Here is a 13,419-nt window from a genome sequence, read left to right as displayed (position 1 = left end):
CTTACTGGTTTAGTCTTGGGAAGATGTATGTGTTGAGGAATTTATCCATTTCTTCTAGATTTCCTAGTTTATTTGCATAGAGCTGTTTATAGTACAGTATAGTAGTTTGTATTTCTGTGGGATCAGTGGTGATATCCCCTTTGTCATTTTTATTGCGTCTATTTGATTCTTCTCTGTTTTCTTCTTTCTTAGTCTTGCTAGCAGTCTATCAATTTTGTTGATATTTTCACAAAACCAGCTCCTGGATTTATTAATTTTTTGAAGGGTTTTTTGTGTCTGTATTTCCTTCAGTTCTGCTCTGATGTTAGTTATTTCTTGCCTTCTGCTAGCCTTTTGAATATGTTTGCTCTTGCTTTTCTAGTTCTTTTACTTGTGACGTTAGAGTGTCAATTTTAGATCTTTCCTGCTTTCTCCTGTGGGCAGTTAGTGCTATAAATTTCCCTCTACACACTGCTTTGAATGTGTCCCAGAGATTCTGGTATGTTGTGTCTTTGTTCTCATTGGTTTCAAAGAACATCTTTATTTCTGCCTTCATTTTGTTATGTACCCAGTAGTCATTCAGGAGCAGGTTGTTCAGTTTCCATGTAGTTGAGCAGTTTTGAGTGAGTTTCTTAATACTGGATTCTCGTTTGATTGCACTGTGGTCTGAGAGGCAGTTTGTTATAATTTCTATTCTTTTAAATTTGCTGAGGAGTGCTTTACTTCCAACTATGTGGTCAATTTTGGAGTAGGTGTGGTGCGGTGCTGAAAAGAATGTATATTCTGTTGATTTGGGGTGGAGAGTTCTGTAGATGTCTATTAGGTCTGCTTGGTGCAGAGCTGAGTTCAATTCCTGGGTAACCTTGTTAACTTTCTGTCTCGTTGATCTGTCTAATGTTGACAGTGGGGTGTTAAAGTCTCCCATTATTATTGTGTGGGAGTCTAAGTCTCTTTGTAGGTCATTAAGGACTTGCTTCATGAATCTGAGTGCTCCTGTATTGGGTGCATATATATTTAGGATACTTAGCTCTTCTTGTTGAATTGATCCCTTTACCATTATATAATGGCCTTCTTTGTCTCTTTTGATCTTTGTTGGTTTAAAGTCTGTTTTATCAGAGACTAGGATTGCAACCCCTGCCTTTTTTTGTTTTCCATTTTCATGGTAGATCTTCCTCCATCCCTTTATTTTGAGCCTATGTGTGTCTCTGCATGTGAGATCGGTTTCCTGAATACAGCACACTGATGGGTCTTGACTCTATCTAATTTGCCAGTCTGTGTCTTTTAATTGGAGCATTTAGGTCATTTACCTTTTTAGTTAATATTGTTATGTGTGAATTTGATCCTGTCATTATGATGTTAGCTGGTTATTTTGCTTGTTAGTTGATGCAGTTTCTTCCTAGCCTTGATGGTCTTTACAATTTGGCATATTTTTGCAGTGGCTGGTACCGGTTGTTCCTTTCCATATTTAGTGCTTCCTTCAGGAGCTCTTTTAGGGCAGGCCTGGTGGTGACAAAATCTCTCAGCATTTGCTTGTCTGTGAAGTATTTTATTTCTCCTTCACTTATTAAGCTTAGTTTGGCTGGATATGAAATGCCGGACTAAAAATTCTTGTCTTTAAGAATGTTGAATATTGGTCCCCACTCTCTTCTGGCTTGTAGAGTTTCTGCCAAAAGATCAGCTGTTAGTTGGATGGGCTTCCCTTTGTGTGTAACCAGACGTTTCTCTCTTGCTGCCCTTAACATTTTTTCCTTCATTTCAACTTTGGTGAATCTGACAATTATGTGTCTTGGATTTGCTCTTCTTGAGGAGTATCTTCGTGGTGTTCTCTGTATTTCCTGAATTTGAATGTTGGCCTGCCTTGCTAGATTGGGGAAGTTCTCCTGGATAATATCTGCAGAGTGTTTTCCAACTTGGTTCCATTCTCCCTGTCACTTTCAGGTACACCAATCAGGTGTAGATTTAGTCTTTTCACATAGTCCCATATTTCTTGGAGGCTTTGTTTGTTTCTTTTTATTCTTTTTTCTCTAAACTTCTCTTCTCACTTCATTTCACTCATTTCATCTTCCATCACTGATACCCTTTCTTCCAGTTGATTGCATTGGCTACTGAGGCTTCTGCATTCATCACGTAGCTCTCGTGCCTTGGTTTTCAGCTCCATCAGGTACTTTAAGGAGTTCTCTGTATTGGTTATTGTAGTTATCCATTGATCTAATTTTTTTTCAAAGCTTTTAACTTGTTTGCCATTGGTTCGAATTTCCTCCTGTAGCTCGTAGTAGTTTGATTGTCTGAAGCCTTCTTCTCTCAACTTGTGAAAGTCATTGTCCGTCCAGCTTTGTTCCATTGCTGGTGAGGAGCTGCGTTCCTTTGGAGGAGGAGAGGCACTCTGATTTTTAGAGTTTCCAGTTTTCCTGCTCTGTTTTTTTCCCATCTTTGTGGTTTTATCTACCTTTGGTCTTTGATGTTGGTGACGTACAGATGGGTTTTTGGTGTGGATGTCCTTTCTTTTTGTTAGTTTTCCTTCTAACAGACAGGACCCTCAGCTGCAGGTCTGTTGGAGTTTGCTAGAGGTCCACTCCAGACCCTGTTTGCCTGGGTATCAGCAGTGGTGGCTTGAGAACAGCAGATATTGGTGAACCGCAAATGCTGCTGTCTGATTGTTCCTCTGGAAGTTTTGTCTCAGAGGAGTACCTGGCCGTGTGAGGTGTCAGTTGGCCCCTACTGGGGGATGCCTCCCAGTTAGGCTACTTGGGGGTCAGGGTCCCACTTGAGGAGGCAGTCTACCTGTTCTCAGATCTCAAGCTGCATGCTGGAAGAACCACTACTCTCTTCAAAGCTCAGTTGGAAATGCAGAAATCACCCATCTTCTGCGTCGCTCTGGGAGCTGTAGACCGGAGCTGTTCCTATTCGGCCATCTTGGCTCCTCCTCCAATCATTTTTTAAACGAATGTTCTATCTCTGTCTCACAGCATGGGCTTCCTCACAGCATGTGGCAGGTTCCATAAATAATAATTTGGAATTGCATGGCATTTCTATGATCTAGACTCAAAAGTCACAAAGTATCACTTCTGATATAATCTACTGGTCATGGCAGTAACAAAGTTCTACCCCAATTAAAGGGGGTAAAAAGACCTCACCCCTTCAAGAAAGGATGTCAAGGTACCATTGTAAGAAGAAAACATTAGATGAATGATTCTGTCATGATCATTATTTTAAAAACAATTTCCAAGATGATAAATATGCTCACATGTGGACTTCAAAATCAATGAAATAAGCAATAATTTGTGGTTCTTAAGCAGAAGAGACAACATCTTTTGTAAGAGATAGGTACAGGTTTATCTGTTTAATAAGTGAGTCATTGATTAATCACTTTAATGAAATTCCTGTTTTAAATGTATCAGCTTACGGACTTGGTACATCATCAGAAAAGTATGAGGGTGATATACATTGCTTTGTATTTCTTATGAGATAAGTTGTGATTGTACTTCTCTATGGACTGCTAGGAAGTGTAACTGAAAGGTGAAGAATACACTCTGACATTGTGATAACAGTGGTGAGCTGAGGCTGCAGACACTTGACCTTAGGCTGATGACCAATGCCTTCTGTGGCCCCAACCACTCAGGACAGTACACCAGCTCTGGGGCCAGGACACAGGAGATATCTTCATGCAGAAGACTGAAAGCTGTGTAAGTGGTATACAATTTATCCTTTCTTAGAGAACTCTCTGAACAGACTCCCTCTTGGATTTCTAGAATTTTAGAATCATTGTGATTAGAAGGATCAAATTTAGTCAATTTAAAAGGGCATACACATATTTTGCCAATGCCAATATGTCACCCAAAAAAAATGCATGTATCATGGATTAAGGAAGTACATACAGGATCTATATTGGCAGGGTTTTGTAATTAGAAAAAAAGGAAATTAATTCCTCTGAGTGTCTTTATATAAATCCAAGGGGTAAAACAGAATACTGGAAGATGTTTAAATGTGATTATGATTTTAAACAAACATGTTTACTCAGGAAAATATATTTTTCCTCACCTCAGCTGTTTATGTCTCAGGAAAACATAACCTTGAAAATATTGTAAGAGAAACTTGTTTTTGTTCTCTGAATCTCCTTTCCTTTCACATTCTTGTAAAGAAATGAATGAAGACCAAGTAACCAGTGGAGCACAATAGGCAAGAACTCAGCTCTGAGAACTGACTGCCTTCCATTCCACTTACTACCTTTATATGAACCTAGGCATGCACCTAAGTCACCTCATCTACAAAATTAAGATAATAATAATAATCACACCTCCCTCATAGGATGGTTCTGAAGATTGAATATCATATAGTAAATGCTGAAGAAATGTTTTCTATTATAATCAGCCTTTGCTAGGATAAATGGAAAGAATATAAATATGCTCAAATAGTTGTGAAATATATATATTAGAGAGCATCAACATCAAATAAAAATATAAAGATGACCATCATACCAGTGTAACCGAAGTTTTTAGAAAAGTCAACACAAATCTGAATTCTCACACACAACTGTGTTACCAGAATGGTTGGTTTACGCAATGAACACAGTAAGTTGAGGAAGATTTGGCTTTCTGTTCCATTCACAGAGCTTCCAAGTCTTCAAAAAGAGAGAGATGTGTGAGTGTGAGAGAGCTGAGGCATGAAGTTTGGATCTTATTACAAGTGCAGAAGAAAATCCTAAGAGCATTTGAAGCACAAAAGTGTTATGATCTAATTCCTACTTTTCAATGATCACCCTGACTGATATGAGGGGAATGGATATGGGATGTGCTGGGGTAGGAATGTTACCAAGAGCACTGAGGATATTAAAGTCCTTCAGGAGAGAGCATCATGGCCTGAACTATCACCTTCTAGTAAAGATTATGCAAGTGGTTGTATTTGGGATGAGTGTTGAAAGTGGAGGCAACTGGATTTGCTAAAGGGCAGTGCCTGAAGGGAGTGAGGAGTTTTGAACCACTGAACACTTGACTTAGAAAAGGCTGGGAGCTGTTATGAGAGCTGAATTGTGTTTCCTAAAATTTCATATGTTGAAGACTGTTCCTTCAGGACCTCAGAATATGAACATGGATATTAGAAGGCAAGTGGAGTGCTCAGGGCTTCCACTCATGTCTAGGTGCCCAAGTTCCTGCTGCAGTCCTGCTTCTCTCTTCCACCCACCCTCACTCACAGAGAGTGTCCCTTTCCGCATTTCCATCACCTCTTTTTTGTTTTGTCTGGTGAGTGCATAGCTGATATTTATGCTTTCCTGATAAACTTTACTCATTGCTGACATTGGAGAAGGTCAGGAAAGGGCCTGAAATGAGTGATCTCTAGGGGCGTTTTCATTCTCTTCCTGTACCTTCCTGCCAAGGGGAAGTCTGTCTTGCATCAGGCCTGCAGCAACCTCAGTTGGTGACAATATCAGGCAATGTCAGCCTGGCCTCTGCTGCTCCTTTTCTCTGACATTCCTTTGTTACCTGATGGTCTAACTTAAGCCACCTAAGCAGGATTGCTCATCTCCAGTTGTATTCCCATTTCAAGTACGTGTATATTTTTGTCAGGGAAAATACCAATCTTCGTGGTTCCCTTGCAAGGGCAAAGTTATCTATAGCAAAGGCTTTTGTATTAGGAAGTCTGCTTGTACTATTACCTGCAACTCTTCAGAAGGGCCACCCAGATTCTCATCTGCAAAGCCCAGGATCTACTCATCCACAATGTTCAAGAGGCCTGTCTTTAGGATTTACTGTCACCCTCTCTACCTCCATCATACCTCCAACCAAGGTGTTCTCAAATTAATACCAGCCATGCACAAAATGTGAACAATTACACAAGACACATGGAAGGTCTAAGTGGTAAATGGCAGCTGTTGATACTGACTAACCTGTATATTCCATGAACTGATGAGCAGGTATTTATCAGATATAACAGAAGAATCAGTAGCTGAAAGAAGTGCTAACAATGCAGGGCTCTGATAGGGCTTTTTGGAAACACAACATTTATTATGATATTACACAGACAAGAATGAAACAAAGATGGTAAGTACTATATCCTAATACTTAGAAGATTAAATAAAGGAAATCTCACCAAATTCATGGGGAAAAAAGCCAGATACATAAAGAAAAATACACATAATGGGCTTGACTCAGAAAATAAAATATGAACAAAGAAGAACCAGAAAGAAGGTGGGGAGGAATGCATATCAGAATATTATAGAAAAATACTCTTTGTGGAAGAACAATCTGAGAAAACAGGTAACACAAATACTGACTAAACCAAGAATACCAATATAATGCAATTTAGGCTTTAACGAGGGTATCTGATTATCCTATTTGAATGTAGAATTGTAGCCACTTAATTATAAGTGGTAGGAATTCAATACAATTATTAAAAGAAATGAAGCAGAGGGTGAATATTATAGAATATTCTGGACAAAGGGAAGAGTATGAAGGAAGTTTTGGCAACATGATATCGTATGGCTCCCGCAAGGAATTATGTATTCAGTTTTCTCAGATCTAGAAATTTCCTTATGGTTTCTGTGTACATTTTGCATTAATAACCCCTAAAGGTACTTTAAAATACACAATTTTGGCCTTCCTGTGTGGCACAAAAACAAGCCTTGCCTGAGCTGAGTCAGATCCACAGAAGCTTGAACAATAGTTGTAGCCCGAGCAGGCTGTGGGGCAGCTTTCTGTCATCTATGTGTGCCCAGGAGTGTGTCGTCTTCACACCATCACACAGATAACAGAAACCATCTCTATCGCATCAAAACTTTAGCCAATTGTGATACTATCTGTACACACACATCACAAGAGATGGAAATAGGCTCTATAAAGAGCCAGAGAAATTGACCATCTTCACTGCTGGCTGTAGCTTCACTGCCCCCACAAATATTACACAGAAATAAATAGTAGAGTGGAAAGCAGACATAGTCTTACCAAAAGGATTGAAACGCTAATGATGTCTGAAGTTCAATTATGACACAGTGCTGATAGCTTGGACACAGTTCCTTTAAAACCTTTATTCAAGTCATAGTCGTACCTTTTAGAAATAAGGCACAAACAACATCCAACCCACCCCATCCCTCTGGGCTAGAGTCCCAAAGAGAAATAAGGGATACACCTGACCTGCAGTAAGGAAAGCAGAACCCAGTCTCTGAGGTGGTGAGGCCCACCCAGGGCTCAAAGGTGCCATTGTTTTGCTCCTCTTTATAAAGGGAGGTGCCACGTTCCTCCCAGCACAGAGTTGGGAGTGACTCCAGAGCCTCCAGCAAGATGCTGCTGATTCTGCTGTCAGTGGCCCTGCTGGCCCTGAGCTCAGCTGAGAGTTCAAGTGAAGGTAAAACAGAAGGGGGAAAAGATGCAGTGACTGCTTGGGACTTAGGAGGTGACAGTGGTAATTATGGGGAAGAGAGGAGAATGAAAACACAGATGGGGCTGCAGAGTTTTCATGCCTAGGATCAGGAGACCTGTTGTGCCCTCATTCCACACTAAGGAGTTCTAATTTATTTAATGTACAATGAAAATCCAATAACGAATTTGTTCCAGGGGAATGAGAAGGTAAGATTTGAATTTATAGAGATAGAACTGTGCTGTGAAGGCTGCAGTGGAGAATGCAAGGCAGATTCAGGGAAGTCCAGCTGTGAAGATCCTATACTGATCCCAGTAAGTAACAGGGATGATGGTGGCCTTGCTGTACAGACAGTCGGCATTGATGATAGAGATACATACACATCAGAGATACTGCAGAGACAGAACTGGATAGAACACTTGTCTCTGTCTAACTAAAGATGTAGAAATATCAGAGCCAATCATTATAATTTTTCTCTCCCCTACATGCAGTATTTCAATGTGCTGGGAGTGGAATGGGTTAGATTGTATTGAAATGATTACTTCTGGTTACCCCTATTGAGAAAGCATGTGTATGTATGCAATATATTAACAGGAGATGGAGGGCATAAGAACACCAAAATATCACATTGAAGTACCTGGCATGCAAAAACTAAATTAGCATTAAGTCTTGAGGGATGCTAGGGAGGAAAAAAAGGGGCTGTTCTATGTTGAACTCATTGCTGTTGCTCTGTGTGGTAACAACCCTGCCTCCTCTTACACCTTCCACCCCTTCCAGCAGCTTCACAGATGGTGGCTGATGAGTTAACCTAGGGGATGCATGGGGTGTGGTGAGAAGACAATTTTCCCTGTAGAACACTTGTGAGTCTTGAAAGATTTGAGATGTAACATTTCCCATCATCCTATGCTTCTCTTCTAGATGTCAGCCAGGAAGAATCTCTCTTCCTAATATCAGGTAAATCCCAATTCATTCTCAATCCGTTTTGACTCCCTTTTTCTGCTTACAAATGGATCATTTCTCCAGTTATCAACACTTTCCTTTCAGGAATTGATTAATGTTATTGCCCCTAATGATATAGGCAATCTTCATGCAAACTTGATTCTGGGGACCATGAGCAGGCCACCAAATGGAATGTCAGAGATGCTTGGCTTAGATGACAGCAGGAGTGGGTTGACATCCCCCTGGCCAGGAGTGCCTCCTGGGAGATGACAGACAAACGACCAGTGTCTTTATTCTGACTCCTCCTTATACTGAGAGCCCCTCAACTTCTCCCTTTTCCCCCAGCGTTCCACTCCAGAGTTCTAGGGCTTCACTGAATATGCAAAGAAATTAGTATCTGGGTCTCATTTTTGTGCATTTCCCCATTTAGCTCCATTACTGTAAAAATTTGTGGCAACTATTCAGTGAAATGCCGTGTGTCCCCCACCTCCTCCAGGAAAGCCAGAAGGACGACGCCCACAAGGAGGAAACCAGTCCCAAGGTCCCCCACCTCATCCTGGAAAGCCAGAAAGACCACCCCCACAAGGAGGAAACCAGTCCCAAGGTCCCCCACCTCCTCCAGGAAAGCCAGAAGGACGACCCCCACAAGGAGGCAACCAGTCCCAAGGTCCCCCACCTCATCCTGGAAAGCCAGAAAGACCACCCCCACAAGGAGGAAACCAGTCCCAAGGTCCCCCACCTCATCCAGGAAAGCCAGAAAGACCACCCCCACAGGAAGGAAACAAGTCCCGAAGTGCCCGATCTCCTCCAGGAAAGCCAGAAAGACCACCCCCACAAGGAGGCAACCAGTCCCAAGGTCCCCCACCTCATCCAGGAAAGCCAGAAAGACCACCCCCACAAGGAGGCAACCAGTCCCAAGGTCCCCCACCTCATCCAGGAAAGCCAGAAGGACCACCCCCACAGGAAGGAAACAAGTCCCGAAGTGCCCGATCTCCTCCAGGAAAGCCACAAGGACCACCCCAACAAGAAGGCAACAAGCCTCAAGGTCCCCCACCTCCTGGAAAGCCACAAGGCCCACCCCCAGCAGGAGGCAATCCCCAGCAGCCTCAGGCACCTCCTGCTGGAAAGCCCCAGGGGCCACCTCCACCTCCTCAAGGGGGCAGGCCACCCAGACCTGCCCAGGGACAACAGCCTCCCCAGTAATCTAGGATTCAATGACAGGTATGATTCCACTTTATTCTTCATCAGGACTCTAACTGCTACAGTTCTCCAACTTTATTGTGCCAATGAATCGACTAAAATCCATTGACATTGTATTGTCCTAGAACCCATTTCTAAAGATTTGTATTCAGATACTCTGGAATAGGGTAAGGGGACCCTGTATTTCTAACAAACTCTTTAAGGAATTCTGATGTTGAGAAACAACATACCATACGATCTGTCTTAAATTGTGTTGGCAATGAGGAGGTAGTACCATGTTCATTCTTGGCGTTCTGTTTTCTATCCACTAACTCAGAGACCTCCCATTTAAAGTTTTCACCTGAGCACCATTTGCTCAGTCCTGCCTCACACCAGCCTCTCGAGTCCAGTATTCCTGCCAAATGGTCCCTGATCTTTCAGCAGCTAAATGGCGTGTCACTTTTTAGATACTTAACTTTTCAATACGTACATGATTAAGCTAACAAAAAATATCTAATGAATGGAAAAATATGAAGCTAATTTTAAAGGCATAACTCATCCTACCCACCTTCCTTCCTTCAAAAATCTCCCACTGTTAACCTTATGGGATCTTTTCTTTGAAATATTTATGTGTGCATAGACATATAGCATTCTTTTACCCTACCACTAATGCCATAACTTATATGCAGGTATATATGTTAGTCATTTTAAAAATACATTTAAAAAAAAATTTCCACATCAGTTTATGAAGGTCACTACATATCTTCAGTGGCTTTCTGTTTGCTTTTACATTTTTATACTACTCTATTGTGTAGCTGTGCCATGATTTCGTTAACCAATCCCTGTCACTGGACACTGAGGGTGGTTTTAGCTTCTCAGTATTATAGAATATGTTCCAGTTACCATCTGTGTAAATATATCCCTGAACAAATTCAACAGCAATGAGTCATAGCAACCTAAGGATGATCTTTTCTCTTCATCTTCTAAGCCACAATTTGGAGCACATTGTGTGCAAGGGCATCAAAAGAGTGAACACAGAAAAAATCAGGAAGGAACACAGGAGGTTGAAGGGATAGGGGGAGAGAGGATGGGCTCTCATGTACTCTACTGCACTAACACCGGTGAGGAATTAGACATTTCCTGCCATGTCAAGTCTGATCTATGAACTTGCTTGTTTGTTTATTTCAGGAAGTGAATAAGAAGATATCAGTGAATTCAAATAATTCAATTGCTACAAATGCCATGACAATGGAACAAGGTCATCATAGCTCTAACTTTAATATACCAATAAAATAATCAGCTTGCAATTTCTGATTGTGGTGTTCTTTCTCAGTGTTTGTGAATGTGGAATGTGAGGACCAAGAACACATTATAAGAACATCTAGGACCCCTTCTGTCTGATGCTTCCAGGGAGTTCCCCTTCTCTTTAATCCTAACTTAGCCAGCTGCCATGAAAAATGTTTTGCTGTTTATCTCTTTCCCTGACTTCAATTTTTTTTTCTTTTTCTGAGATGGACTCTTGCTCTATCACCTAGTTTGGAACGCAGTGGCGTGATCTTGGCTAACTGCAACCTGCACCTCCTGGGTTCAAGCTATTCTCCTGCCTCACCCTTCACAGTAGCTGTGATTACAGGTTCCCACCATCACACCTGGGTAATTTTTGTAATTTTAGTTGAGATGCGTTTTCACCCTGTTGGCCAGGCTAGGCTAGAAATTCTGACTTCAGGTCATCCGCTTGCCTTGGCCTCCAAATGCGTTGGGATTACAGGCATGAGCCACCACACCTGGCTCCTCCCTGACTTCTACAGCACAAATTGAAAATCTAAAATTATTTTCAGATTGTTTACTGATATTCCAGTAATTTTAAGGACAAAAACCACAACAAATGGAAAATAAGTCACAGAAACTAAAAGAAATCCTTATAATTTCTAAGAAACTGAGTTTGGTTTCAAGGGAATGAACAGGGTTCTATGCTTCTTATTCCCAGAACCCTCTCTATCCCATTGACCCTATTTTAACAGTGATCACTTCCCTCCCTCCCTATGTTCCTCACCTTTCTTTAATGAAACCTGAATGGATTTCATCAAGGAGGCAGCATGACTTTTAGGAGCAAAGAATTGGGACACTCTCAGATTTTAGTTAAGACATAACTCTTTCTTGCTAGCTCTGAACTCTTAAAAAGCTACTTGGTCTCTCAGAGTTTCAATTTCCTCATCTACAATGAGAAGAATCATAACAACTACCTTAGAGTATGGAGACTATTCAGATAACATACCTACCAAAAACCTTGCAGAGATTGGCATGTCTGCTTCTCAAGCAAGGAAGGTTCAATATTAGAAAACTGCCCCTGTGCCCACCGATAGCCTCAGATAATTCACTATCAATTTCAGAAATTTCAGAATAGAAGGATCTCACTGTAACCACCACCAAGTTGAGCAACCCACATTCAGTTCAATCCCAGTTCTCTGATTTCTCTCCTATTATCATAGTTGAAGACTCCCTACCCCTATTTCTTACCTTTCCTCTTGATTCTGAACCACATTACCCAATCAAGGATTTTGCTTCTGTATGTGACCCTTTTGTCTCCTGATTCTTACATCTATGCTCTATGGGATTACTTCAATCAGCAAAAGCCTGCTGAAACATCACCCATTTCTACAGAGGTTTTGCTAAGACTCTTAGTGTTTCTTTCCTACCCTATTATTTGTCTGCCATTTTTATTGCAAAAGTTCTTGGAACGTATGTATGTGATTATTTCCCCATCCCCTCCCTTCCATTTTATTTTAAACACACATTAAAGATGCTTTTGTTCTTTCCACTCCAAGTCTGTCAAGGTCATCAGGAATCGATTATCAGTCCTGCATCTCCTGTGACCCCTTGGCAGTTTAACACCATTGATCCTACAATTCTTTTGGGAACACTCTATCAATCTTTCCGGGAACCTCCCACTCTCTCCTCGGGTTTCTCCTACCTCTCCCTCTTCCCTCCTGTAACTACAAAGTTACTCCTCTTCCAACTCTATTTGGTCTTGGTAAATTATTCATCTAATTAATTAAGGAAACTAGGATTTATTCTAGACTCTTCTCTTTTCCTCTTACATCACATTACATCTAGTCAAATCAGCTATGTTATCATTGTGAAATTCAAGCTTCAAAACAATTTCCTACTGCAGCCAGTTTCATCATTTTCATCTCTATCAGCCCATCTAAGCAAGCCTCATCTGCAGTTTACACCAAATAGTTCTATTTATTTCCCAACAATCAATTACCCACCTTGGCCATTTAAAAATTATATTACTTTTCTATGTTTTCCAGTTGATGGCCACACTTTTACTCTCTAAGAACAAAATGCTAATTTTTAACTATGCTAAAGTCCTATGTATTGAGCCCTAACTATCTCTGGAATTGGTGGCTGCTCTATATGTAGTTCATTCTGCTGCAGCCACACTGGTCATTGCCTCTTCTTTTTAATGGTGAGGTTGGGGGAGCAGTATGCCTAGAGTTTCTGTTAATTTTAAAAAATGTTTATGTGCACAAATGTATGTATTACAAGTTTGGTTTTGTTAAATAGATTACATAGTGCTTAAGCCATGACATTAGGGTATTCATTATTCAATAACAAAATCTGCATTTATTAATTAATATCCTACTGCTCAACTGCTCAAGTGTGGCAAGTGCCTCCCCAGCTTCCCAGTCTTCATTGTGTGTTATTTCACTCTCTTCATCTGTGCAAACACATTCTTTAGCAACCACTTACAAGTGAGAGCGTGTTATATTTCATTTTCTGTATCTAGCCTGTTTTGCTTAAGAAAAAGACCCCCAGTTCCATCCATATTGCCACAAAATATGTGATTTCATTCTCTCTTTATGATTGAGTGATATGGCATTGGGTATACATAATTACATTTTTAATCAAATCATTCATTAATGGACACTTAGGTTGATTCAATTTCTTTGTTCCTGTGAATGTTGCTAC

General features: G+C 40.9%; 1 protein-coding gene across 1 annotated transcript; it reads left to right on the top strand.

Annotated features, from left to right (window-relative positions):
- Positions 1 to 7,212: 7,212 nt before the first annotated feature.
- PRB4 (proline rich protein BstNI subfamily 4) lies at positions 7,213 to 10,755 on the top strand. The gene is made up of 5 exons (XM_057299379.2): positions 7,213 to 7,314; positions 8,245 to 8,280; positions 8,762 to 8,995; positions 9,266 to 9,486; positions 10,633 to 10,755. The coding sequence occupies exons 1-4, from the start codon at positions 7,251 to 7,253 to the stop codon at positions 9,466 to 9,468; spliced, it is 537 nt and encodes a 178-aa protein (XP_057155362.1). The 5' UTR covers positions 7,213 to 7,250; the 3' UTR covers positions 9,469 to 9,486; positions 10,633 to 10,755.
- The last annotated feature ends 2,664 nt before the right edge of the window (positions 10,756 to 13,419 follow it).

Source organism: Pan paniscus, chromosome 10 (genome assembly GCF_029289425.2).
Source record: "Pan paniscus chromosome 10, NHGRI_mPanPan1-v2.0_pri, whole genome shotgun sequence".
Classification (NCBI taxonomy): domain Eukaryota; kingdom Metazoa; phylum Chordata; class Mammalia; order Primates; family Hominidae; genus Pan; species Pan paniscus.
This window is presented reverse-complemented; position numbering and strand designations above follow the sequence as displayed.